Consider the following 25,234-nt stretch of genomic DNA (forward strand, 5'->3'; position numbering starts at 1 on the left):
ATCGTCGCGGGTTTGGTGTAACAAAGAGGAAACCCTTATATGGTGAGTAGCAGTGTTTATATAGAAAACGTACACGATGTTCAGCCACCTCCCTAAAAACCCCACAGCATCTTTGAACATCAAGGTCCATAGAGCTGGCAGAATTTGAAAAGCGAGAAAAACTTTTAGTAGGCCTGTGGCAAAAATACTTAACTGTTTTATGAAGAGAATAAAACTTGTTGCTGTCAAAGTTGTATTAGCCTATTATTTGTTGTCTTTCTACCAGTATACTCATTATATGTGAGGTGATGCAAAATCTATTGTTACATATTACCGCAAGAAAAAAATAAATAAAAATTGTCAGTTTATTTCAGTTTGAGACACAGGTCAAACTCTGAGGACATCAAACACAATATACATAAGTCCTACCCCTTATAAAATGTACAGACATGCATAGCCAAAAAACCTACATGCATAGGCAAAAAGTTAATTTGGTGAAACTACACAGCCAAATACACAAAGCAAAATATTTTCAGTCAGTCAGTAAGGCAGCAAGAAGACCACTTCCTTTGCAGGCACACTGAATCAATCATCCATTATTGCAGTTTTATATTCCACAGGACAATGAAGGGAAAAAATACAAATGAAAGATTTGAGATGCACCCTTTAAGAGAAAATACACCCAATGATAATAATAATAAACTTTATTAAATTGTATTAAACTTGTGTTATTTTTAATTGTGTTAAACTTTCAATGATAACCCGAAATACAACTTTACAAGACATTACTCGTTATCAAATGGAGAAACATTCTCTGTGCAAAGCTCAAACTTTTTAGTATTAGTTACAAAACACATTACTTTGTTTCCCTACAAAGAACATGAACTCCTACGCACTAGTACCATTAGCGGTTTTGAACATTGAAGCATTGTCCATTAGTAATGAACTGAAAACCAGGCACTTGTAACGTCATACAACAGATAAATGACTTGTTCCCTGTCATATTGTCCTGTATTGTCTGCATATGAGACACAACTTGTCACAATACTTCATAAAACTAAACTTTATAAGATATGTACATTTCTGGGATATGTTTAAAATCACATACACTGTATTGCTATAAAGAGACTGAGTGTTCCTAGTGTTGGTTTTTCTCCAGATATGTTAAAAATACTGAAGAAACAGTCTGTATGATCTCCCATTAAATACAATAAATTCTTGAGGCGCTCCATTTCCACAGCAGCTCTGACAAAAGGGGGCGTTGTAAAAACAAAAAAACGAAAGTGCACAGTTCTTGTTTCCATATTACAGCTCTAATGACTCATACTTGAGACTACACTCGTGTTAGATGTCCTCATCTATGAAAGGGATGTCCAGGTCATCAAAGCTCCCATTTAAGCTCTTGCTGGTGAACTGGGGCTCGCTGGCTGGGGAGGAGCTTAAAGGGCCGTCTTGGCCAGGGATGGAGCACAGGGACTGGGTAACATCTGTCCGACGCCCTGGCTGGCTCTCGGCTAGTTTCCGCTCCCTCTGCCCATCTGTCTGACCCATCAAACTTCGGACTCTCTGTGCCAAGTCGGGGGGTTTAGGCGGGCACTCGGGCTTCTGGGCTTTCAACCACATCGTCACCTTTCCTGGTATCAGAAACCTCAGATTACTGAACGGATTTGGCCGGCGCTCATAACACACACATTGTCTCACACACATTGTTCCTGTGTCAGCTTGACATCATAACCTATTCATGGAAATTACAAACAAGAGGCAAACAAGAGCTGCCTCATGTACCGCCATAATCACCGTGGTATATTACTCATAACCAGTAATGCTAAGGAGGTCATTAACTAAACAAATCAATGCATCAATTACCAAATACTTCTATGTCAACATACTTGCTTTCACATCACACATGAGCGGTTATAATATGAACTGAATTCATGAATGAACTCATCAATTCCAATTCAACTGAGGAATTGGAATTTGACAAAACCTACAGGAAACAGAATTGGAATTGAATTGGAATTTCAGGAAGTTAAATTTAATTCAATGAAATTCTGTGAAATTCCATGTTTTTGTTTTGTTGTTTCTTACCACATATCTGAGATTATTTGTAATGTTATATATTATCAATACCGAATATCATCAATTGTTAAAGACACCTTTCTGGTGGTATTTGATGCATAACATGTAATCGTAATACATACATTATGATTGAATGTATTCATAGAATTCCCACAATGTCACATGCATTTCCTACCAATATGGTGCTTTACAATACACACAGCTCATTGGCTGTGTTTGTCATTTGATTGGAATCACCTGTTAATTTATTACAATCACCTGTTATTTTCCTACCAAGATGGCTGTGTGGTGATGAAAAAGAATATTATGAATTGGAGTTGTTGAACTGTCTTTTATTTGATTCATAATGTTTGATTTATAATGTTGAGCAAGTCAAGACAACCGCTCTTAGAAGTGGAACTTCATTGAATTTAATGGAATTCAATTCTGTAGCGTCATTCCAATTCAATTCCAATTCTGCTTTCTTAGAGCTGGGTGCAATTCACACTCCGATTCCAACTCCAGGAATTAAATTGGAATTTACCATGCATTCTCAATTCAATTCATGAATGATCCCAACCCTGCTCCATATTCTAAAACATTAAGGAGTTATATCACTTTTTCCTCATTAATATGCAAATTTATGCAGCAAGGTGCTCCAAAATCTACTCAGATCATCCACTCTATAGGAGATAACTGTAGTATAAGTATGAAGTTTCTATCATGTGTTCACAAGAATGTGTCTACACACACACAGACACAGTTCCACCACCAAGGCAAAAAACAAAATTCACATCTAGCTGATCAATGAGTTACCTTATTAAACCCAGAGGAAGGTGAAAGTACCGTACCTCTCTACTGACCTTCCGAGTCCAGGCTTCCCAGTTGGTCTTCTAGCAGGCTGTCTGAGCTCATGGACGACTCGGAGTCCAGGTTGTCGTTGTCAGAGTTCTCCTGCTCCAACTCAGGCAACCTGCAGGCCAAGTCCTCCCTGGAAGAAACAACCCAAGATGTTATTATTCTAACCCATGTAACACTGAGAGAACGCATACAATTCCAGACCGGTCCAGAAATAAACAAAACGGTTTCGGCTCACTTCTCCTGCTTGATGGACTTGATCCTCTCGATGAGGGTCTTCTCCGTTTCGTTGTCAGAGTCTATTTGCTCAGGAACATCCAGCTCTGAGGGTTTCTCAATCACCTGCACAGAGAACAGAGCAGCGGGCTAAATTAACGCACTGGCTCTCTACACTAGAGGAGTTTCATTCCAAAATGAGCCATCGACCTTTAGAAAAGTCAGAATAATTGCTGGCACCATCAATATTATTCAACTTATTAGCCATCTTGAGTCAACTGCAAAACTAACATTTTACAGGATGTAATCTTGGTTCAGTTCAGTTCAGTTCAGTTCAGTTCAACTTCATTATGATCCCAGAGGGCAATTGTTTTGCAGGCCAAAAGCAACACAGCAATAGACAACACAAAGAACAATACAAAAGTTAAAAAAGACATAATCAAACACACATCGCAATGGGTTGTAGTCTAGGTAAAGTAAAGTGCATTACAGTAAAGCATTACTACAGCAAAGTGCGAGTGCCTATCTATTTAACAAGCTAATAGCTGTTGGAACAAATGAGTGCTTGGTGACAGTAGAAGACTGTGTACTTGTACCGGGCAGCTCCCAGGTGTGAATGTGTGGAATTGCATGAATTGTATGAATGTTACTGGAAAATAGCAAGCATAATCAGTTGACTTTCCCCAGATTAATGTAAGGTTAAACAACAGTTGAGTGACAGAATGAGTTTAGGTTATCTGGAAACACTTTGTAAGTCAATTTAATAAACTTTTCTGTCAGTTTGGTATACTTTTAACCTTCTAAATGATGCATCAGGTATCCATCTAGTATTCAAAGCAGGTTAGAACAAACTTGCAAATACTATTTGACTCAGGTCTGCTTTCATGTTGTCTCTTCCCTCAACCTTGCATGTGTCTTCTCACCGTGTTTTGTCTCTTCAGTTTGAGCTGATTGACAGCCAGGGCCTCTGCATACTCCAGCTCCTGGATATTCTGCATCTTCTCTGTGTAGCGTCTGAACTGCTCAGTGATCAGGATTTCCACACACCTGCAGACAACAGGGTCAATGTTGGTCTCCAAGTACTCCATAAAACTGTGTCCATACCCATACATAGAAATAGCTGCATCTAACAAACTGTTCTGAAGCTGTGCCTCTTATATTTTGGCCAAAGTCAGAATAAATTGCGGTGCTGGAGAGATAGAGGTGTGTGCAGTGCGGTGACTCACAGTGTAGTCTTGGACACGTCCTTCATACCAAGGAAGGGGTCGTTAGCATCAGGAGAGCGCAGGATGCAGGGGGCAAACACGATAGCCAAGGAGTTCGGAGTCATCCTATTGTGATCTTCCTCCTTTGCAACTCTAGAAAGGAACACTTCGATCAGGATCTCACATGACTTTTATTACTCTAATAAATAACATGATGAACTAATCACATTCGCAGTTGGATAAATCACAGTGCTATGGAAAATCCTTGGTAATTGTCATTGTGGAAAATGGTGTAAAACACAGAAGACACAAAGGACAATGGTGGAAAACAGAAGACATGAGCAACACTGAGTGACTGGGGGCAGATGGAAGAGTGGAAAGACATAATAACAATCTTCCTACTTGACAAGGTGAAAGATGAGCCGTTCCAGTGTGTTGTAGTTGGCAGAAGGAAGTTCATCGACCTTTTGGTATATGGCCCTTATTCGCTCCGATTTCTCTGGCAACTCTGTGCGTGAACCAACATGAAGATCAATACATTTTTAACAAGTTGTCAGAGTCAACAATCTAAACGTGCATGTCAAGCATTCTTATTATGTTACATTCAAGGTTAAAGAAGCAGGTTTGTAGCCAGGAGATCACTGGCTCGGATCACCAGACCAACTCCAGTGAAGCTGCTTAGTGGCCAGCAGTAGAAGACTGTGGTTTACTAGGCAGCACCCAGGTGTGAATAGGTTTAACTGTATGAGTGTGAAACAGTGGATTGCTGAAAAAGAGCGTACATGCTCAGCATATCTTCCTTCGGCAAAAAAAAAGCAGCTCCAACTTGCAGTCCTGAAGAAGAATGTGACACAACAACAGCCACTGTGTCCCAACCACTAAACAAACACACAGCTCAGTTAAGTTTGCCATCATGAGAGATCACTTATCTAACCCCCTGATTCTGTTTGCGTGTATTGACACCATGAATAAGCCCATTCATGGGGAAGGCACCTGTATGAATGCAAAAGCAGGGGTTTGGCTGAAAAAGCGCATGCATACTCGCCAAACCTTCCCCCGGTTTACATGATTAAATAAAAATACTGTCAATGTTTACTCACCCACAGCGTGCAGGAAGTCATTGTAGAGGGTGGAAGTCATGAGGGGGTCGGGCAGCTCTCTGAGCCAACGTTTAACCAGACCGGTGATGGTGTGGATGGGGTAGTTGTCTAAACACGGTGCTTCAGGATCTGAGGCCACAAAACAGAACAAAACAAAACACACAGGTGAGACGAACCAAATTTTCCCAACTATTCAGATTGACTTACACTGCCTGTCAAAAGTTTGGGGACACCTAGCCTTTGAAAATGTTTAATAAATAAGCATGTTTTCTTTGTCGGTTTGCAATAACGTAACCCCATTAAAGACTAACTAGGTTTAGTTTGAGAAAAAAAAATCATACAAAATCATACATCATACAAAATCATATTTTTAATGATAACACTAAAACAATTAAACTATTATGTTCATAAAAAAAAACAAAAAACTCCTTAGCAGCTGTAACTGCTGCGTACATTTTCTTCATGTGAACAGTCAGTCTTTTCCAGCCGTTCCTCTGCCTGCCTCTTGCAGGACTTCCCAGAGGTTTGTGGTGCTGGTTGGTAGGAAAAACCTTCTCTTCATACCAAAGACACTTTGATGAAGATGAAGCTGAGTGTTGAACAAATACTAGTATTAGTAAATAGATGTTTTATGTTAACAAAAGCTTTCCCTTACTTCTTCATTGAAAAATAACAGAGAAAATGAAATAGTACTTTTAGAAAATATAGAAAAGGTAAGGTGTCCCCAAACTTTTGAAGGCAGTGCAGCTCCACCCTGATCGTGCCCATTCACAAATACAAGACACATCATGTTCTTCACAAATACCCCTTTTCCACCAACATGGAACGGGTTCCGTTCCAGTTCGCGCACCTAATTTTGAACCGTTCGGAGCATTTTGACCAAAAATAAATTGTTTCGGAACTCGAAAAGTTGGTTACCAGCTGGAACCAAAAAATAGCAGGTTTTCAAGTGCGAACCGTGACGACATCAGTGGGCGTGTCATATTCTACAGGTTGGAAAGTAATTGCACATAATAGTCGTCTACGTCTTCTTATCATTAATAGTTGGTCCATGCTTCTTTTTTGGATAAAAACAAATATCTGTAATAACAGAACAAAAGCTCGCAGGTAATCAATGCGATCCGCCATCTTGCTACTACTGTTTACTTCCGGTGTGCGTTGTGCAACGCCCTCCGTTGATGACGCATCCTTGATTACAATGGTTCTGCTCAAAACTGGTGTAAACGCGGGCTGGTTCGCTAGATAGCACCAAGGTTCCAAGAATCCTGAATGGAACCGGTTCAAGAACCAGAGCTAATTTGGTGGAAAAGGAGCAAAAAGTGTTTCTCACTTGTCTCCAGGATCTGGTACAGCTCCCTCGCTCGGCAGGTGGAGCCAGACTTGCGATAGATGCCCTCTGTGTAGAGGCCGTTTAGCTCCACATGCATCAGCAGTATCTCCACCACCTTGGGCACCGGGTTGGCTTTATTGGTGAGGACACACACCTGCACCCCAAAGTGAAGGGAGCCTGGCAAGCTGTCATCCTGTCACAAACAAACACACACATGCAGACAGACAGATGAACAGAGAGACAAGGGGAGCATACATGAGAGAGAGAAAGAGAGAAAGAGGCTCTATTAATTGTCTATATTATTATTAAATTAAAGTAGGTTATTCAATCATGCGACAGTATTCGAAAACGTCAATTCCTACCTTCCTGGCACACCGTGTCGAGCAATCTGTGATGACTTTGGTAAGGCACTTCTTGTGACATATTAACTTGCAAGCTGAAAAGAACCGAAGTAAAGAGAACCAAATATCACTGTGACATAAAATCTGGGTCGGTCGCAGTTTCTGATGTAGTCACATTTTGTTGTTGTCCTGTAAGTCGGTGAACTCACCGCTGCACATGTAGGCTTTCTCCATTCCCCAGATGTAGGAGCCACACAAGTCACATGACTGCATGATGTTCACCTGGTATGTGCTGAACAGGTGATCCAGAGGGCTGTTTGGCTGCAGAGATAAGATTTATCAGACAGTACACTAGGATGATTTACCTAGATTTACAGTAAGGAAACTTCACCATGCTGTTAGAGATAATTCAGCTTACACATTTGTCCTTTTTCCTCCTCTTCTTTGTTTTCTTCGTAGCCTGGAAGAAGTTAGAAATGAGAAATTTAGGAGTAAACGACTTTCCACAAAAATGTCAATTAATGCTTTAAAGTGCACTATGGATTCCAGGATGAAATATGTAGAATAACCTTTTGAAAATGCTTACTCGTTATTTTAAATCTCATGACATATTCAAGAAATAACCTCTAAAAGCAAGGTGAACTAATAGTGAGCCCACAAAAATACTTCTCGATGGTTCAAAGATTCAAAATTCACTGATGGACTTAAATTCTCAAATCTACCTTGACTGGTTCAGCCTCCACGCGTTTGATCTCGCCCCTGATGAAGCCATCCAGCACAGACTGGAACAGGTTGACCACCAGCTTGACTTCTGTTTTCTGCTTGGGCCCTGCCAGGCTGCTGACTTTGTTATGGTAGCCCTTCATCAGGTCTTTGTAGCCGATTTGGGGCTTCTGTCGGTCACAATGCATGTGGGAAAGCGGAGTTAGTGATAGCTTTTATCTTCAGTTGTCTTAGTTTGGCTCCTTTTTGAGGCATTTAGCTACAGTCTTATCAAGAGTGACTTAGAATGTGCACAACAGTAGAAGCAATGGATAGTTAGGAATGAAAGGTCAGTAATAAAGTTACTATGACCCCAAAAGACTTTTCTCCCTTCCAGATGAAGTTCCTTAAAATGAACTTAAAACTTCAGCCTCTGAGTATAATACTGTTTTACCCCCCTCATATAAGAACATTAAGAAACTTTACACTATGTGTTTGTACAGAGAATGAAGTTGAACTGACCGGGAAAGAGTACATGCTTTTGATTGTCTCTCTGAACTGCATGGTGGCTGTAAGGAAGATGTTCTCTGTTGCCGACAGCTCTTTTATCCTGGTGCGCAGCTCATTCACCTGAGGACAAAGATGAGGAAATGATGATGAATACGTGATAAAAAAAGAAAAAAACTGTCCTTGTACAGTTCACTTGAAGAGTTCCTTTCCAAAAAACTAGAAATTAATTATTACCTTATTACCTGGGGTTTGTCATTTAATCTTTCTAAAAATAAGAGGATCCAGTCTGTAAAAGTGTCAGTCATGTTGTCAATCAAAGATCCAAGTTATTTACTATGCTTTAAAACGCACCACAATTTGTTTCTCATTCTTTTTGAAAGAGTAGATGCCAGTTTTTTTCAAATGGTGGATATCTAATTTTGGAACAAACACTTAAAAACAGCCAAATGGAATTTAACCTCTGTACCTAAACTGATTGGTTGTTTATGATCATTTGTATGAACATTCCAAACAAAACAAAACTAAACATCTTCACATACACAGTGCAAACGAGTGAAAAATTAGGAGCCAAGTAGTGTATATAAAAGGTAACTAAGTGAGTTAGCCATCTGCTGTACTTCTTGCTCCACTCCTGAAGCAAACATCTCACCTGATTGCCCAGGAACTCGTCCAGGTTTCGCAGCTCCTTGGTGTCGGTGATCTCGCGGTCCAGAGAGGCGTTCCACTGTTCGGCCCGTGTGGCCCGGCTGATTCGGATGGTGGGGTTGCGACGCGTCCTCCCGCTGTTCTGGTCTGGCATGCGGTAGGGATGAGGGGAGTAGCTGGACAAGGGGACTGTAGGCACCCGAGGGAGATTGCATTAGTCTGACATGTGGATCAAAAGGTGGAACACTACATCTAGCACTGCTTCTACTGGTGATGTTTTGGAGTGTTTCATAAAAAATGAATCTGAGGAATAGTGGAGTCTCCTTAAAGAACTCTAAAACATTATATGGACATTATATAGACATTATTATAGTGTTAGGAAGGCCTTCTGAGTGCTAGACCGGCTGGAAATGTTTGTTATGAGCCACTAGATGGCAGTAAAGAAGATACTTGTGTCAAACAGTGATGTAGTGGTAAATAAAAAGGTGGGTAAACTGTGACATCCAGTTGGTGATCATCATAAGGTAAACAACAACAAATATAAACAAAAATAAATTAGACTTTCAGAAAACTGTGACTTTGTGATTGTTTTTCCTTAAAAGACACTATCCTCCTCACAGCCAACATCCAGTTAATACTACTTATTGAGACACCAAGCACTGCACAGATACATGAGTTACAGTTTTGGGGAATAAGCCTGTAAGATGTGTTCGCTACCTTCTTTGTCTGATGGAGAATCCATGATCTGTGAATCTCTAGGCGACCGCTTCTTCAGAATTCGACTGAGAAACCAAAGCCTGTAGAAAACACAATCCTCATAAAATTCCACACAGAAGCAGATCAAATATATGATGCAGTGTTGATAAAGCATGGGAGGTTTTACCTCTCAGGGGTTGTGGGTTGTGATTGGTTAGATCCCCGGTGTCCTGAGCCCTCATTGGTCCTCTTGGCGGGAAGGCTGAACCTCGACCCATCCGGTTCTGCCTGTATCTGGAACTATGTGAACCACAGAAACACGCTGTGACTCAACGTATTAAAACCTGATTAAACAACCAACGTGTGACAAACCTTTCACAGACAAACCAAACATGCCCTTTTAATAAAATAGTGTAATATTTCTTTCCATATCCCAAGTAACAGAGTTAGCCCTCTTTCCCCACCATGTTCCCCTGCAGTGGCCACACCCATGCCTCTTCCAAAAGGAAAGCTCTCCCGCCACCAAACAAGACTGCATGTTACAAGCATAACAGTTCAGTAAATGGTAGTGGAGTTTTGCATTGGAATCACAAGAGTGGACTGCCTCACCATTTTTATTCCATCATGCAAAGTTATAATGTCACTTGCCACCACCTGAACTTTGACCTTTTTTGCTTTAATTAACACAACCTCCTCTTTGGACCGCCTATAACCCCTGTGTCACTCTGTTTATGAACCTGTATTATTCAAAATAAGGACACACCCTTGTTAGTAAGTATTAATTCTGAAAATAATCCATTTTCATTCATATGTCCCATGTTTATATGTTTAACATGAGATGTGATTAGCTCCCACAATGCGAGTGATTATCAAGTAATTAGCTAAAATTATTACAACCACAACGAACAAACTACTGACTTAGTTTTGAGGTGACCAAAAGACACCGACATAAGAGCAATACATCATGTTCTGTAGTATAATCATCATTTACATTTAGGCTCTGAACTGTACCTACGGGCCTATGACTAATTTGGGTGAAGTGACAAAAAAGGTCAGAAATGAGCTGTGGAAAAGAGCTTTGACACTTTTTTCTGGAGAGCGAATGGTTTACTGGAAGCAGCAGCTCATTTTCTCAGAGTCCTGGGCTGCAGAGTAGAAGCTGGAAGGCCCAGCACATTGCAACCTTAAATCCGTTTGGGACATAAGGCGAGGATACACATGCAAGGCCTGCATGCAGAGGACGGCAGGACAGCTTCGTTCGGTCAAAGTTTCCCTCCGGTCAGTACCTTGACCTGGGATTTGAGGGCCCGGATGTCCACACTACTGGCCGAGCTCTTCAGGCTGGGCAGTTTGGGGCTGATGGGAGGCAAGGGGAAGCTCCAGAACTCGCTCTCCTTGGAGCCCCCAAAGTTAAACATCAAACCGCTGCGCGCGTAGGCTAAGCGCCGCTTGCGTTTGGGCCGCTCGCGGAGACGCACACAGTCCTAATTGGGCCAGGACAGGTCATGAGGCACAGACTTCCTCACTTGAGGTCTAAGGAGCCTCCATTCATGAGTTTGTCAACAAAATGTAAACTCATAGTACAAACAATTACAAAATGCAATTCAAACATTTCTGTTGTATGGCGAGCACAACAAAATGTAAGAAGCAACAGCTGGTAGATGATGGTGCAAAAATACAAATGGATTGGAACTGTCTAGGTGTACATACAGACGCAATGTTTTGGATTATGTAATAACATAAAGATAATCATATGGTACCTCATTCGTAGAAGGGGAGCTATCAGAGCCTGAGGAGCTGAGCCTGGACAATTCATCAGCAGACATGGACTTCCCTTTGCACCTGTGTTGCAGAATGAAATAAGAGCAGAGCTTTGGACCATGGTGGAAATAAAATAAAACAATTGTGCTTGCAATTATTGGTGATCAAGATAGAGGTTTAAAAAAAATATTGCCATGATAGATAGATGATAGATATTTTATTGTCCTCCAAGATGAAATTTGCTTTCACAGTCTGCACATGGAAACACTAAAGAACAGTCATACAGGAGTATGGGAAACAATATAGGACAGTAACACTTACTGGAACCCTTCCTTCCGCTTCTCCCTTGGGTGCCGGGTGTCTGGACTGGAGTCGTCTGTCCGCTCTCCCTCGCTCCGTCTCTCCTTCCACCTCTCAGCCTTCTCCCTGATGCCCTCCATCTTGATGTAGCGCTGGAGGGAGCTTGAGGGGCTGGTGGAGCCCTCACTTCTGCCAGCTTTAGGGTCCAGAGGGACGGACAGGGGTCTGTTGAGAAGAGGTGGGGATCCCCTGCCCCCCCGTTTCTCCCCGCCTCTGGTCCTCTGTGCAGGCTGGCTCTCTCCGTCCCGGCTGTTGACCGAGTCGGACTCCTGGCTCCTGTTGGGACTGCCCTCCACTCCCTGCTGCCTCTTCAGCTCTTTTCTCCCCAGGCTTTGATGGACAAATCACTAATTCAGACCGACATAACAGCAACTGTCTGCATATATCCTAATGGTTTTAAGGGGACTTTTTGCTCTTATTCCATATTTATCTACTATAAACATAGAAAATGGACAAGAGTAGCCTAATTGTGCCCAGTTGAAACTACTGGGGTTCTCTGTGCGATATGTTGTGATAATATTTGACTCTGTTGCATATCCACTGCTACACAACACTCACTGCCAAATAGACAAAACATATTGCAAAAATAGTTGATTCCGCTAGGTGAGAGTGTTTTCAAAAGATTTTAATGACCGGCCTTCCATGCAAACTGGACATTAAGTCTGCAACATCTCACATATTTTTGATTTTCTCACGAATTGCATCTGTGGTTTTAATGAAAATGTTTCAAACACTGGAATTTCTCAATGTCATAACATGATGATGAGAATGTGATACGCTACGCTGCATTTTAACATAATCTATCTTGATACAATGTCAGGTGTCCTGAGTTGAGAAAATAGACCTGATATTTTCAGATGTAAGTACAAACACACTTTTACATTTTGACCAGCTGGTGTCTCCAATAGCCTGCCATAATACACGGCGGGTGTTGGGAAAGCTTCCATTTTAGAATCAAACAGTTGCTTTTTTTTTTTAACCCTTACAGCATTTGAAACCTTTTTTAAGTTGACTGAGTACATGTTTATTTACAGGACCAGTTGTTGGTACAATGCAAGCAGCACAGGCAGTTTACCTCTCTCGTCCAGAGCGGTTTTTGGACGTCTTCTTGTCGTCCTCCTGCTGACTGAGGTACTCCGCCCTCTTCAGTGAAGTCCGCCACGCAGTCTGGATCACTGTGGCGGCTCGGGTTCGGTTCTCATCGTAAAACCCACGCCAGCATTTCTGAAACACAAGAGATTCTCCATCAACTCGAGCCTGATATAGTGTTCTTTGATTGTTCCTACACTATGATAATATTTGGCTCCTGTTGTATGGATGGAGCTATATAATAACCAGCTGGTGTTTTTCTCTTATGTTTGTTGTTGCTGTAATAATTACATTTTCCTCTGGGATAAATAAAGTACCTTTTATCTAGCCATCCATCTTATATTCTGTATTATTTAAGATAAAATTAATCCCCATGGAGAAATCGGGTCATTGCATAATCACATACTAATACAGAAAAGAAAAATTTAATATAGCAAATGAGGGATATAATAATAATTCAAACACTAAAACATGTTAAATGGAATGTACGGATGACCAGTACGAGATATGTATTACAGCATTGTAAGGGTGTTCAAAATAACAGCAATAAAACTTAGTATATGTAAGCTATGAATATCAATAATATTACCTGTATGATCATGGCAGCATCTTTCTTTTGCAGGAAGTGCATCCTGATCAGACAGACACGGAACCAGCGCTGCAGGATGACGATGTGATGCATCACCTCCTTGTTGAGGGTGTCTTGGAGCATTTGTCTCTCCCTTTCCTTGAGGAACACCTGGGTGGATGAACAGCAGAGAGCTTTTACCTTTCACAGAGTTCAGGTGGACAGTCATCATCCAAAACACCTTACAGAACCATGGGTGACCCCGGTGTGAAGTGAACCCCAACCGTGTCCAATGAGACACATATGACCACGGTGAGTCATGATCACAATGAATAATTCATACGATGAACGATCACTACCTTGGTTTTCCCTATTTGGTAGGTGGTCTGATCCAGGTCCATCCTCTCAAACAGTTTCGTTATGTCCTCTGGAGTCGCAGTTGCTCCTTTCGGAAGCAATATCCTGAACTTCTCACCAAATTCCTTTGTTATCAAAAGAAAAACATTATCAGAAGGCACCAATTAACTTTCTGCACATCCTCATGAACGGGCATAGAGGCGAGTCATCTGTTTCTTTTTACTGTAAATTCCTTGAATTGCTTCTTTGAGGTGAGATATTTTTATGAGCCCCTCAGGGTGTTTTATCTCCACTCAGCACAGTCTGTTGTTTTTCTTTCCCCTCACCCTTTTTCTGTTTATTTGCACATATAAAACACATATGATAAAACGCTTCAAAACTTAGTACAACAGTAATGTGACATGTATTATTATAACACTCTTCTCCAGTCAGTGCCCACCTTAAATGTGTATTTGGCACTGTAGCCGGCCTTCTGGATGCGAACCATCTCCAGCATGCCTGTGTACTTGATTTGCTGCAGAACCAGTTCATCATCAAAGTGCAGCTCCTTCTGCAATAGAACATTTGTACCAGCATCGAATTACATGTTTATGTCATCAAGTCCAACATAGCTACACCTTTGACGAAATTTACCAGGATAACATTACAGATTCACTGAGTAAACACAACATTACCTTTTCAGCGTTGGAGCAAATACAGCGAATGAAGAAAGGCTCTGCTTTTTCAATAGTTTCCAACAGCTTATTGAGTGATGCCTGTAAGATACATACATGTAGCTAATAATGGTTTAGTCATTCAATTCAATCAATTCAGAAAATAGAATGAAAAACCTGCAAACCTTTATCATTAAAAGGCTATCATGAGAATATAGCCTTTATCATGGTTATGTGAGATACATCTTCATTCCAAAATGCTATATCCTCTTTTGAAAATGTTTTCTACATGAAATTCAAAAACACAAATTATTCTACGCTCACAAGCACACCTATTTTGCATGCCAATATCTTTCTTTAATGGTAACCAATAATTTCATGCTTTACTTTCATGCCTTTAAGGGGCGGGCACTTGAGTGAACTGAATGTGAATCGAACCCAACCCTCAAGTTGTACATCATGAGATCAGATCTTTTAAAGTGAACACAGGCAGAGCAGAGGAGACAAACCTGAAATTGAGCGCTAACACTCGGCAGCTTCTTCCTCTGGTGAGGATGGAGGAGGGATCTGGAGGTTCGGCCATGCAAGGTGAGATCCACGATGTGTTTGACGGAGCGCAAATCCATGAGATTCTGTCAGACACAACATAACAGGACAATGAGATTTAGAGATTTAGAGATTTAGAGATTTAGAGAGAGAGAGAGAGAGAGAGAGAGAGAGAGAGAGAGAGAGAGAGAGAGAGAGAGAGAGAGAGAGAGAGAAAGAGAGAGAGAGAGAGAGACTACCAGGGATGTGATCAGAAACACGAAAAAGGCAGGAAAAGAGCAATATCCCATTAGAAATGAATGGGAACTGGGTGTCTAAAACACTCAGTGGTCCTGGGTGAATCTGACCCAGGACCTTTGTCACATGTCATCCCCCTCTCTCTCCCCTATCTCTACTCTACTGTTGAATAAAGGTGAAAATGAAAAAAAAAAACAACAACAACAAACAGCATAAATAAATTGAATGGAAAAAACAAACAAATACATAAAAGAAATAAAAGACCACCCACTTCCCTCAAAAAAAAACAACAAAAAAAAACATTTAATCTAAGACGTACAAAACATCCAAGAAGAAGTGCTGCTTTTGAATGAGAATGACAGGAAACATTGATCCCCAAGGCCATTACTAAGAGTTTACCTTCGGAATGAGCTGCTTCTGCCGGTTGCCTCTATTCTTCCTGTAGAAAACAGAAACATAATGAGGGTCACAGTTCTCCATATAATAGACTTGGCAGGGGAATGGGAAAAGTGAAGCACAATGTACAAAATGAATGCATTCAGGCTAAATTACAGGAAATAGTAAAAGTAATGTAGGCACTTACTTTCTCTTCTCGTAGTTGGCAAAGATGTCTTCAAACACATCAAGAGGATGCTCGTCGGAGCGATCGAAGGAGAAATCCAGTGTCAGGCTGTTGCTGTGAATGTCAGAGAGTATTTGGATTACTTCATGCATGGACAGAAAATAATATGTTTTTTTAAAAAGGGATGCTTCCCTTTGGGTTTTAATTTTTTCAAGCATATGCCAGGAGTTCATTAATAGTCAACCACAAATATTGGTCAAAATGAAGCCTAAAAATGTATTTATACATTATACAATATCTACACAAGGCTAAGTAGACCAAGGTAATATTTTCTTCCACCCAATGTATGCTGGGATAGGACCCTAAATAGGAATATATGGGTAAAGACAATGAATGAATGAATGAATGAATGAATGAATGAATGAATGAATGGTACTTTTTAATAAATAGTTTTGTCTGTTTTCAAATATCTATATGACAGCTGGGAATCAAACCTGAATACTGACTATTTCCAGCTGTTACCTGAGGAAACTAATGTTGGAGGCTGACCCCTCCTGAACACCATGAAGGTTTGCATGCAAAAACTGAAAATGCCATCCCTGTTTTATATTCTATTCTGAATTGAGAGACGGGGCAGATTCTCCCTTTGGTTCAACATATGAAAAATCACTTTCAACAAAAGAGAGAAACAGGAGGAGCGCTATATTCCATTATAAATGCAGAGACAGTGAAGACTGGACTGAATCCCTCTGGTTTTACCTGGACAACCTGCTCAGCGCTGTGCTGGGCCTCTTCATCTCTCTGAGGGACTTGCGGGAGGTTTGTCTGGCAGACACTGCGGTGACAACACACAACCAGTCTGGCTTCGTTAATGGTCAAAACACGGCTCAGAAAACAAGGAAGCAAACGTGTTTATGGGACAGAAAGAAAGAGGAAAAGAAAGACCGAATGAGTCAGTGACTACGTTTACATGGACAGCAATAACCTGATATTAACCCGATTAAAACAGTAGTCTGAATAAGAAACTGCCACGTAAACAGCATTTTCTGATTACCTTAACTCGAATAAAGTCACAGTAAGCATAATCGCATTAAGACATGAAGAGTATTCCCATCATAAGTTTGCCTTATTTAGAATAAGGCCAATAGTCTGATTATTGCTGTCCATGTAAACATAGTCAGTGAGAAGAGTCAGTTAAAAAAGGAGGCAGGATTAGCAGCTACGGTTGCCTACGTGACTCCGCCCGCCGGCGTCCCATCTCCTTGAAGACTGCGAGGATGCGGATGGTGGCTCGGAGGACGCCCCATCTGAACACCGCCACCGGACTGGACCCAACCAGCTGGTGCAGGAAGGCCCGCTCGCTGCTCCGTAGCAGCGATAAGATTTCAGGACGCATGTGGTCTTCGTTCTTCTCTCGAAAATCCTGAGCGACAAGGAGAGTTATCCTAAATACGCTGTATCTTTTTATTCATAGTGTTCATCTGCTGTGCAACGTCATACATTCATGCCTAAGAACTTCACAGTGCAACCACAGTCTTCTACTGGCTGCTGAGTGTACTGGTAGAAAACTGCCTTGCTCAAAGGAACATTGATGGCAGTTGTTGAGGGACGGAACGCATTAATCATTCACTTACTCCACCCAGATTTTCGAACTTTTCAAACTAACAATCTTTCTATCACAAGCTTGCTTATCTAACTAGGCCACCGCTGATCCCCACTATGTTGCAGTGTCCAAATGTTAAAGCTGAATGCTGAACTGTACGTATAGTGGATTACTTTAGGCAGACAAATTATAATTTCCTTGTTAGCAGAGGAATGTTTGCAGTGTTAGAGGAATATTCCACCTTGATCTGATATTTGACCCTCCCAGCAAAGTGCTGGATGACAAAGACCGGCTCCATGACTGTGGTAGCTATAAAGAACGGGTTGTCCTGATGCTGCCGCTTCAACTCGTCCAACAGGGTTTCATCTGTGGCCTGAGGGAGGCTGAGGACGTTCAGAGAGAGAGAGAGACACAATATCAATTTCAACATATCTGGTTAAATGTATGCAGCTTGGATCAATACGCAACAAAAGTGCATGTTGTGATGGACCGTAACCAAGGCTACTTCTGTTTCTGCATTATCCTGCCCCCTGGGGTGTGTGTGTGTGTGTGTGTGTGTGTGTGTGTGTGTGTGTGTGTGTGTGTGTGTGTCTTATTGAGTTAGTATTTTGTGTTATCGGGTGTTATGGAAACTGAGGCAAGACTTGGCTACATTTGAGTATTATGTTGCTCAAGTCAAATTCATTCCTTATTGTCTGCTGAATTGGAACAAATGGCAATAATTTTTGTGGCATTTCTTTTCATTTATTGTTAAAGAAAGGAATCATTCTTTAATTTCTTTGAGTCCTATGTATGTATGTTATGAACAAGACTGACTGTGACTGACCAGGGTGTCGCCAAAATACGCAAGGCGATGTCTTGACCTTCTTTGTGTGTCAGAATAAGCACAATAATAAGGGTTTGGTGTGAGAAATCACAGCAGGCGATGGTGGCACAACCAAACTGCACCTACTTGCTCTCCTCGTCCAGCAGGTGAAAGAGTCCAGTTTGTGGCTCGCTGATCAGCTGAATGCAGCCCGCGTTGTCAGTGGAGTCGATGTGATGCCAGGTGATTCCCTCTGCCACATACTCTTCCTGGTTTATAGAATATAAACAAGGACTTCATCAGAAACACTTTGCATGTGCAATAAATGTAAAGCAATTTGTCTGTGTGGCATTGATGCAGACATACATTAACAATAATTACACAGTACAAAGATAACAGGACATCAGATAAAGGATCATGTGAGGTCCAAATACAGAATCAGTATGCTGAGGGAAAGTTTAGCTGAGAATGCCCACAGATACACCCACCTGCTCACGCTTGAAGATGTGCTGGTTAATGTAATACTGTAGTTTCTCGTTGGCGTAGTTAATGCAAAACTGCTCAAAACTGTTTGTCTGGAGGTTCTCGAATCCAAACATATCCAGGATGCCGATGGACAAACACTAAAAACAAAACCGCAAACATGACACTTAATCACCACCATACAGAAATATGTGATGACAGTAGGGTTGCACAATATTGCCTGAAGTCATATATATATTTTTTTGTTTTTCTTTCTTCTTGGCAGAATAACGCAATTGTAAAATGAACTGGGATACATGTGGGCACAGCTGTTTCATATAATTCCTTCTTCAGTGCTTGAAAAATGTGGCCCAAAACATTTGGAGTGGAAACATGAGATGCTAAGGATTAGGATTCGATCCATTTTAATATAATTAAGAATTTCCTCAAATGTCCAACTTGCCATCTCAAAAACACTTGACCACACTACCCTGTGATTTAATTGAAAAATGAGCCTCTTTCGGTCAATATTGCATTTTCTTTTTTTTTTTAATGAATAGTGCAGCCCTAAACAGCAGACTTACAGAGACGGACTCCTCCATGTCTCGTCTGTTGAGCAGAGCGTGGTTGATGTGCAGGATGATCCAGTCAAACAGAGCGCTGTACAAAGACTTGGCCATGGAGTCTCGCACTGTGGAGGCCTGTACACACAGCAACATCAACAGCAAGTCAAAACTCAAAAGTGCAACAACCTTAAATTTCATCTGCAATACCAAAGTTAAATCTGACTGAGAACTTCTACCTCTTTCAGTGTGTACTGTAAAACTACTGCGTTGTCAGCAGTAACTTTTCTCCTCTTGGTCAAAGCTTCCACCAGTCGTTCCTTTTTGACCTAGAAAAGGAGAGAAACAGTCAAAACAATTCTACAGTACTGGAACACATTATTTACCAAATGGTGATATAACCACACAATGTACATAAGTGACAGATAAATCTATATTTTTGACGGATCCAGGTGGTATTAGATCCTGCACTGTATAATTAGGATACTTCATAATCAGCCATAATGTGTTATGCTTTATACCTTCAGCAGGTCAGAGAGTATGGACAAGACTTCAGCAGGTCCGACCTCCAGGACCTGACCGTCCTCTGACAGCGTGTACGTCACGTTACCCAGGTACAGGATGGCAGAGAGGAGAGAGAATATCCTGCAATACACACATACACATACACACACACACACACACACACACACACACGTACGTTTGCATTTGTAAATGTACACCTTAGAAGTCTCACCAGAATTTAATAGACATGGCTAATTTCAGTGCTGTTTTTGACTCACTGATACATCTAAATGATTTTGTGTTTAGGTAATTTCAGCTTTTTAGATAGCCATAGGTGTAGATTTAGGGAGAGACAGAGGGACACGCCCCCCTCAATATTAGAAGGATGAACTGTCACCCTCGATTACTTCTGCCTCAATTACGGAATTTTTACTCGCTCTGCGTTTTCAGAAGCATAGTGTTTACCGAAGCGTATTTTGTGATTGGTTCTGGTCACTCCTTGCCTTTAAAGGCATTTCGAAAACAAAGTACTGTTTGCCCTTTCAGATCTGCGGTAGTTTAGCAATGTCTTCCTGTATTTCACACCGACTAGTAATTCCCCTCACTCTCTCTCATACCTGCATACTTTTCTCATTTCTACCTTTTTGTATCTCATTTGTATGTTTTTCTCATTTGATTCTTTTCTTGCTGATGAAGTGAGGGAAAACAGAGTTGCATTTAGACTACTACTATGCTCATAGCATGTCAGTGTGAGTTGCTGCCTGGGGTTTGACCCAGAGCGTGCCCCAGAAAAGATGAAGTGAAACTTGGGCCCTTGTAGCTAGCCAACCATAGTATCTAGTCAGTTAACAATCCCTGTCTTGTTCCAAACACATCTGAATTGTCCACTAGTACACACATCTAGTAGCTGTATGTTCAGGTCAACTGAGCTGACTCTTCTCAAGCTACAACTTGTGCTTTTGAGTTCAGACTAGGACCAAAGGGTCTAGGGCTAAAGACAATATAGTTTACCTAAATTTGGAAACAAATCTTCCTTAGCAGACTATTCTGTTTACTTAGAACATTACTTAATTGGATCTACACCCACACCACAACAGTCGTTTTCATGTATCTCTCTTTTTCTTGCCTAGTTGTTACACATTTAGCCATTATTTGTGTGTAGCCAATTCTCCTCTGGACCTCCATGATGGTACCAGATGTGTTTGCTAGGAGATTTATGATGCAACTGCAAAGCCGCTATTAGAGAAATAATAAACCTGCATGCTTCTAACTGCCTGGAGTCTCTGATTATATTCCTGTTCTCCTTACAATACAATACATTACACTGTAGATTAAGTCACATAACAGGTAAATGGTTTCAGTGTGGCTATTCACCAAAGGAAACTGAACAGGTGAGAAACTATGCTGCCAGCCGTTAAAGCGCATGCTCGGCCCTCAGGCGTCAGGCGCTTGCTGACATGCTTGCTGCATTTTTCTCCTGCTTGACTTGACAAGCTCTGACCTGCTACTGTCACCACTGGAGAGAGGAGAAACTTTTGGATGCCGTTCAGTTTGATTTCACATTGCTTTGCTAATTTCAAAAGTGAGATTATACACACTTTTTTTAGGAAGGGGTAAATGACACAGCTAATGTAGCACTGTGCAATGTGTCTGTAAACACTGTCTAATTGAGAAACGGTGTGAAATGTTACTGGGTGATGCAGAGAATATCAGGCATGGGTCAAATAGTTCTGCAATTCTTCTTTGCCTTTTTTTGGGTGGAGTTTACCACATCCACATACTTTCCTATGATTGCCTTAACTTTCTGGCACTTATTGCATTGTCCTATAAGGCAAACCCCACCCATTAAGTACTCCAACTAGGTTAAAATAATCTCTAATTATTATTTACAAATGCTATTTGACCCAAGTCTGACATACTGTACATGGCCAAGTAACATTTCACACCGTTTCTTAGACAGACAGTGTTTACATGCATGTTGCTGCTGACTTTTCTTAAAAAGTATGAACAGGCACACAAGTATTTGACTCAGGCCTGCAGCATTTCAGCTTTGTTTTATATAATTAAAGCCATACGTACTGTTTCTTGGTGGGGGCCAGGAAGCCAACCATCTCCATAGCTTGATGGAGCCTCTTGTACTCATGCCTAAGTTTCTCCTCGTCTAAATGGAAGTCTTCCTGTAGAATGGGCAAAAGGAGATGAGAGATGGAGAGAGAGGGGGAAATATATCTAGCATGGCTGCAGAGTCATTCACCTGAACTATCCACAAAACATGGAAATGGATTTATTGAAACTATATTAGATTTCTTAAATTCTCAAAACAATTCTGCCTATGTGTAGGTGCAATGTCAGTGTAGTTCAAGTGTAGTTTATGTGAGTGTTGGTCTTATCAATGCATAGTCTCGCAAGGCCAGACCCAAATCAGCCATTTACCCCAAATTCAAGACTTAAAACTTTCCCAGTGGGGAGAAGAAAATTCCAGTTGAGTTTGTTATTAAAATATAGATGTCAGTTTTAGACTCTCATGCCTCAAGTTTGTGCTGCCATCATATTACAGAGATGAAACCTTATAGAAGCTGTTTACAGAAGTTAGTTCAAGGGAGAGATGTGTTAGCATGTCTGCATGTAAAAAACAAAAAACCTTCTTTGCTCAATTCTGATTGCTCATCTGTTTCCTTTGCTTTCTCGGCCCCTTTTGTGTGAAGTACAGAACTGTGCAAAAGTCTTAGGCACCCTAGATTTTTTTGTCTTAGATGTTTATTTATTTGTTTTCTGCATTAATGTGTCAGTAGACTGCTCTTTTATATGTAGAAACTTTTCATTTCATTATTTTTGAAAGCATCTTCGCTTTACAGATTTTTTTTTTACATGTGCCTAAGACTTTTGCACAGTACTGTAGATCGGGATATTTAACAGGATTTCTCACTTGCGTGTGAAACCCTAGAGGTGGATTAATGCATGGAGCAGGTATAGAGGGGCTCAGTTCTTACATGCCACAATTTACTGTGGGCCAATTTCAATCAAACATCTGCCACGGGAGTTTCCCAATTGATAAAACCACATGACACATCTGGTCTTACCCCCTCCCCTTCCTCTATTATTCAAGCAAGTTTAAAATCACAAGAGATATTTACGTCATATCCTGTGTATAGGTGAAACGACTTTGCATCAGAATTGACAAAAGAAATCTGCCTGAGCTTCTGTACAGTGTGAGGATGGAGGGTACCTGCTTGAGGTAGAGGTAATCTTGTGGCTGTAACAACTGAAACTCCTTCTGCTCCTCCTTGGACGCTCCCACCAGCAGATAGTAGAACACGTGGTAGTTCCTGGGGGTCAGAGGTCGCAGAGAGACAATCAGGGCACACGTGAGTTTCATTTTAGCCTTTATGCTTGCTCAACATTTCACTACATAAGGTTGATCACATCGACCCTCCACCCACATGTTTTTGAGTGCGGTTTCCTTTTACCTGGTTATAATGGAGGTCAGAGTACAAATGAGTGATATAAATGTGAAAAACATAACATGAGGATCAATATGAAAATATATAATCCCAGCTTTTGAATTAAAATGGAAATTACTAATGCTTCTATGAGGATTTGAGACACCAAATGACTGTAATGCCTCTATATCTTAAAGTGTCAAAGGTTAGCAGTTCCTTCTTCTCCTTCATACCTCTCACTCTTATCTCTGAACACCAGGCGACACTTTTCTAGCAGGTACTTCTCAATAACAGCCCTGCAAGAGAAGAGAAAAACAAGAAGAGAATGTCAGTAAATTTGATACAGTCAAACCACAAAAGAAATTTGTCAAATTGTCAAAAAGTTACAGAAATAACTATGGGTAAAAGAGTTGAGCAGTCAGCTGTCATATGTACAAAGTCAGCCAATGTTAATTTAATTGAGTTCACTTTGGGCTGTGGACTCAATAATGTAAACATGGTTACAAGTCAATCAATCAATCAAAATAAACCAAGGATCCCTTGCTGGAGAACTCTTGATTCTGTTTGCTGTGCTGCCAGCAGCTCTAAACTCGGCCGTCTCTACATGAGTAGGTTAGTGAGAGAAATAAAACACGGTGCCTCACCCTCTCATGACACCGCTCTCCAGATAGTTGAGCTGGATGAACTTCCCAAAGCGGCTGGAGTTGTTGTTCTCTGCAGTCTTAGCGTTGCCAAAGGCCTGTTTAAAACATAGGAACATTAGTTTACAATAGAATAAACAAATGTGTAGGCGAGTTCCTCACATAGTTGGCGCACAGAATTAAAAACTGTAAATATTTAGCTGGGGACTATCAAATAAATTACTTCAAGTGGTGCAGGCCTATGGGTTTTGTCTGCCAGAGAATCCAGCAAGGGCAACGTTTGCCTAAGCAACCTTATGTAATGGCAAGAATTAAATCAACCTGCAGTCTGACTCACTAAACTAATTATTTAATACATGCACAGGAACTCTCATGTGTTTAGAGTTAGCCACAAAATCTTCACTTCATCATTCTCGTTATGAATCAGTTACAAGATAAACACAACGGACCCGGCAGAGATGTAGCGCAGGGTAAAACACCTAATCTCAGTTTAAACACGTTTTGATTTGCATAATAGAGTTCACCCACCTTCTTAGTCTAAGATAAATCTTTATGATGTAAATTCATTATATACGTCTTAGTATGATGTTTATGATGTTTTTACATGCTTATCTTTTATGTTATATTATGTGCTGTCATGTATGGTTGTTGATGTTTTTGATATTCTTTTATGCTCTTTGTGCAAAGCAAATTCCCCGAGGGGCAATAAAGGTTTCATTCATTCATTCATTCATTCATTCATTCAGTCAGTAGGTAGTATCAAACTGATGTGAAGATACAGTCGTTTAAGGAAAAACAGCATAAAATCAATGCTTTTCTGAAAATATAATTGATTTTTGTATAAATTGGTGGTTGTTTGCCTTGCCTCACCAACTGGAGGTCATAATTTACCTACCTATCATCATCATCATCATCATCATGTTAACCTCCTGCATCACTGACATCTTTCAGTCCTCCTTGCCTATCCCACAATGCAATGCATTCTCAGTGTTTCCAAATAGGCAAGAACTAAGCTGATGTTTTATGGCTTTGCCCTGTGAGATGGGGAATGTAATCAAACAAGGAGACTTTTATGCACATAGCTGACTGGTTACAAGCATGCAAAGTGGAGGATCAATCAAGCAGCCATTTGTTCCTTTCGCTATGAGGCTCCTGAATGAACACAGTGGAGTTGGACCTGACTCTTCCTTTTACTGTCGCTTCCCAGTATTATTTAGTGTTTATGAATGGTTTTCTGTTCTGTTTATGCGAGTGTTAACCTGATTGTTCTTTGTTCTGTGTATTGTATTACTTGTGGTGTTTCATTGATAAATACATTTCCCACTGCAGGATCAATAAAGAACTACCACTACTACTACAACTACTACCCACTGAGCACTAGACGTCATTTCAACGTTGCGTCTATGCTTTAGCTGTCATATCGCCCAGGATCTTTTTGGCAAT

At 40.8% G+C, this 25,234-nt stretch overlaps 1 protein-coding gene across 10 annotated transcripts in view; it reads right to left on the reverse strand.

Annotated features, from left to right (window-relative positions):
* Window positions 1-343: 343 nt before the first annotated feature.
* LOC139919413 (myosin IXb) overlaps window positions 344-25,234 on the reverse strand; it is a 31,353-nt gene continuing 6,462 nt past the window's right edge. For 3 of the 10 annotated variants that reach the window (XM_078287500.1, XM_078287498.1, XM_078287499.1), the window contains exons 3-42: window positions 23,795-23,889; window positions 23,384-23,446; window positions 22,937-23,036; window positions 21,790-21,887; window positions 19,728-19,851; window positions 19,446-19,535; window positions 19,228-19,344; window positions 18,670-18,804; window positions 18,329-18,450; window positions 17,618-17,759; window positions 17,007-17,196; window positions 16,533-16,608; window positions 15,795-15,887; window positions 15,611-15,650; window positions 14,938-15,060; window positions 14,450-14,551; window positions 14,215-14,325; window positions 13,778-13,900; window positions 13,440-13,589; window positions 12,837-12,985; window positions 11,723-12,091; window positions 11,401-11,482; window positions 10,927-11,124; window positions 9,828-9,940; window positions 9,662-9,741; window positions 8,949-9,133; window positions 8,312-8,419; window positions 7,810-7,980; window positions 7,506-7,547; window positions 7,297-7,408; window positions 7,109-7,182; window positions 6,747-6,939; window positions 5,417-5,545; window positions 4,719-4,824; window positions 4,338-4,469; window positions 4,035-4,158; window positions 3,134-3,237; window positions 2,901-3,028; window positions 751-1,613; window positions 344-681 (exon numbers count right to left, since the gene is read on the reverse strand). In XM_078287500.1, the coding sequence (XP_078143626.1) occupies window positions 1,324-1,613; window positions 2,901-3,028; window positions 3,134-3,237; window positions 4,035-4,158; window positions 4,338-4,469; window positions 4,719-4,824; window positions 5,417-5,545; window positions 6,747-6,939; window positions 7,109-7,182; window positions 7,297-7,408; window positions 7,506-7,547; window positions 7,810-7,980; window positions 8,312-8,419; window positions 8,949-9,133; window positions 9,662-9,741; window positions 9,828-9,940; window positions 10,927-11,124; window positions 11,401-11,482; window positions 11,723-12,091; window positions 12,837-12,985; window positions 13,440-13,589; window positions 13,778-13,900; window positions 14,215-14,325; window positions 14,450-14,551; window positions 14,938-15,060; window positions 15,611-15,650; window positions 15,795-15,887; window positions 16,533-16,608; window positions 17,007-17,196; window positions 17,618-17,759; window positions 18,329-18,450; window positions 18,670-18,804; window positions 19,228-19,344; window positions 19,446-19,535; window positions 19,728-19,851; window positions 21,790-21,887; window positions 22,937-23,036; window positions 23,384-23,446; window positions 23,795-23,889 (4,983 nt within the window). In that variant the 3' untranslated portion in view covers window positions 344-681; window positions 751-1,323. The other 7 variants (XM_078287502.1, XM_078287503.1, XM_078287501.1 and 4 more) reach the window with 7 other exon arrangements.

The sequence above is a fragment of the Centroberyx gerrardi genome, chromosome 13 (assembly GCF_048128805.1).
Source record: "Centroberyx gerrardi isolate f3 chromosome 13, fCenGer3.hap1.cur.20231027, whole genome shotgun sequence".
Taxonomy (NCBI): domain Eukaryota; kingdom Metazoa; phylum Chordata; class Actinopteri; order Beryciformes; family Berycidae; genus Centroberyx; species Centroberyx gerrardi.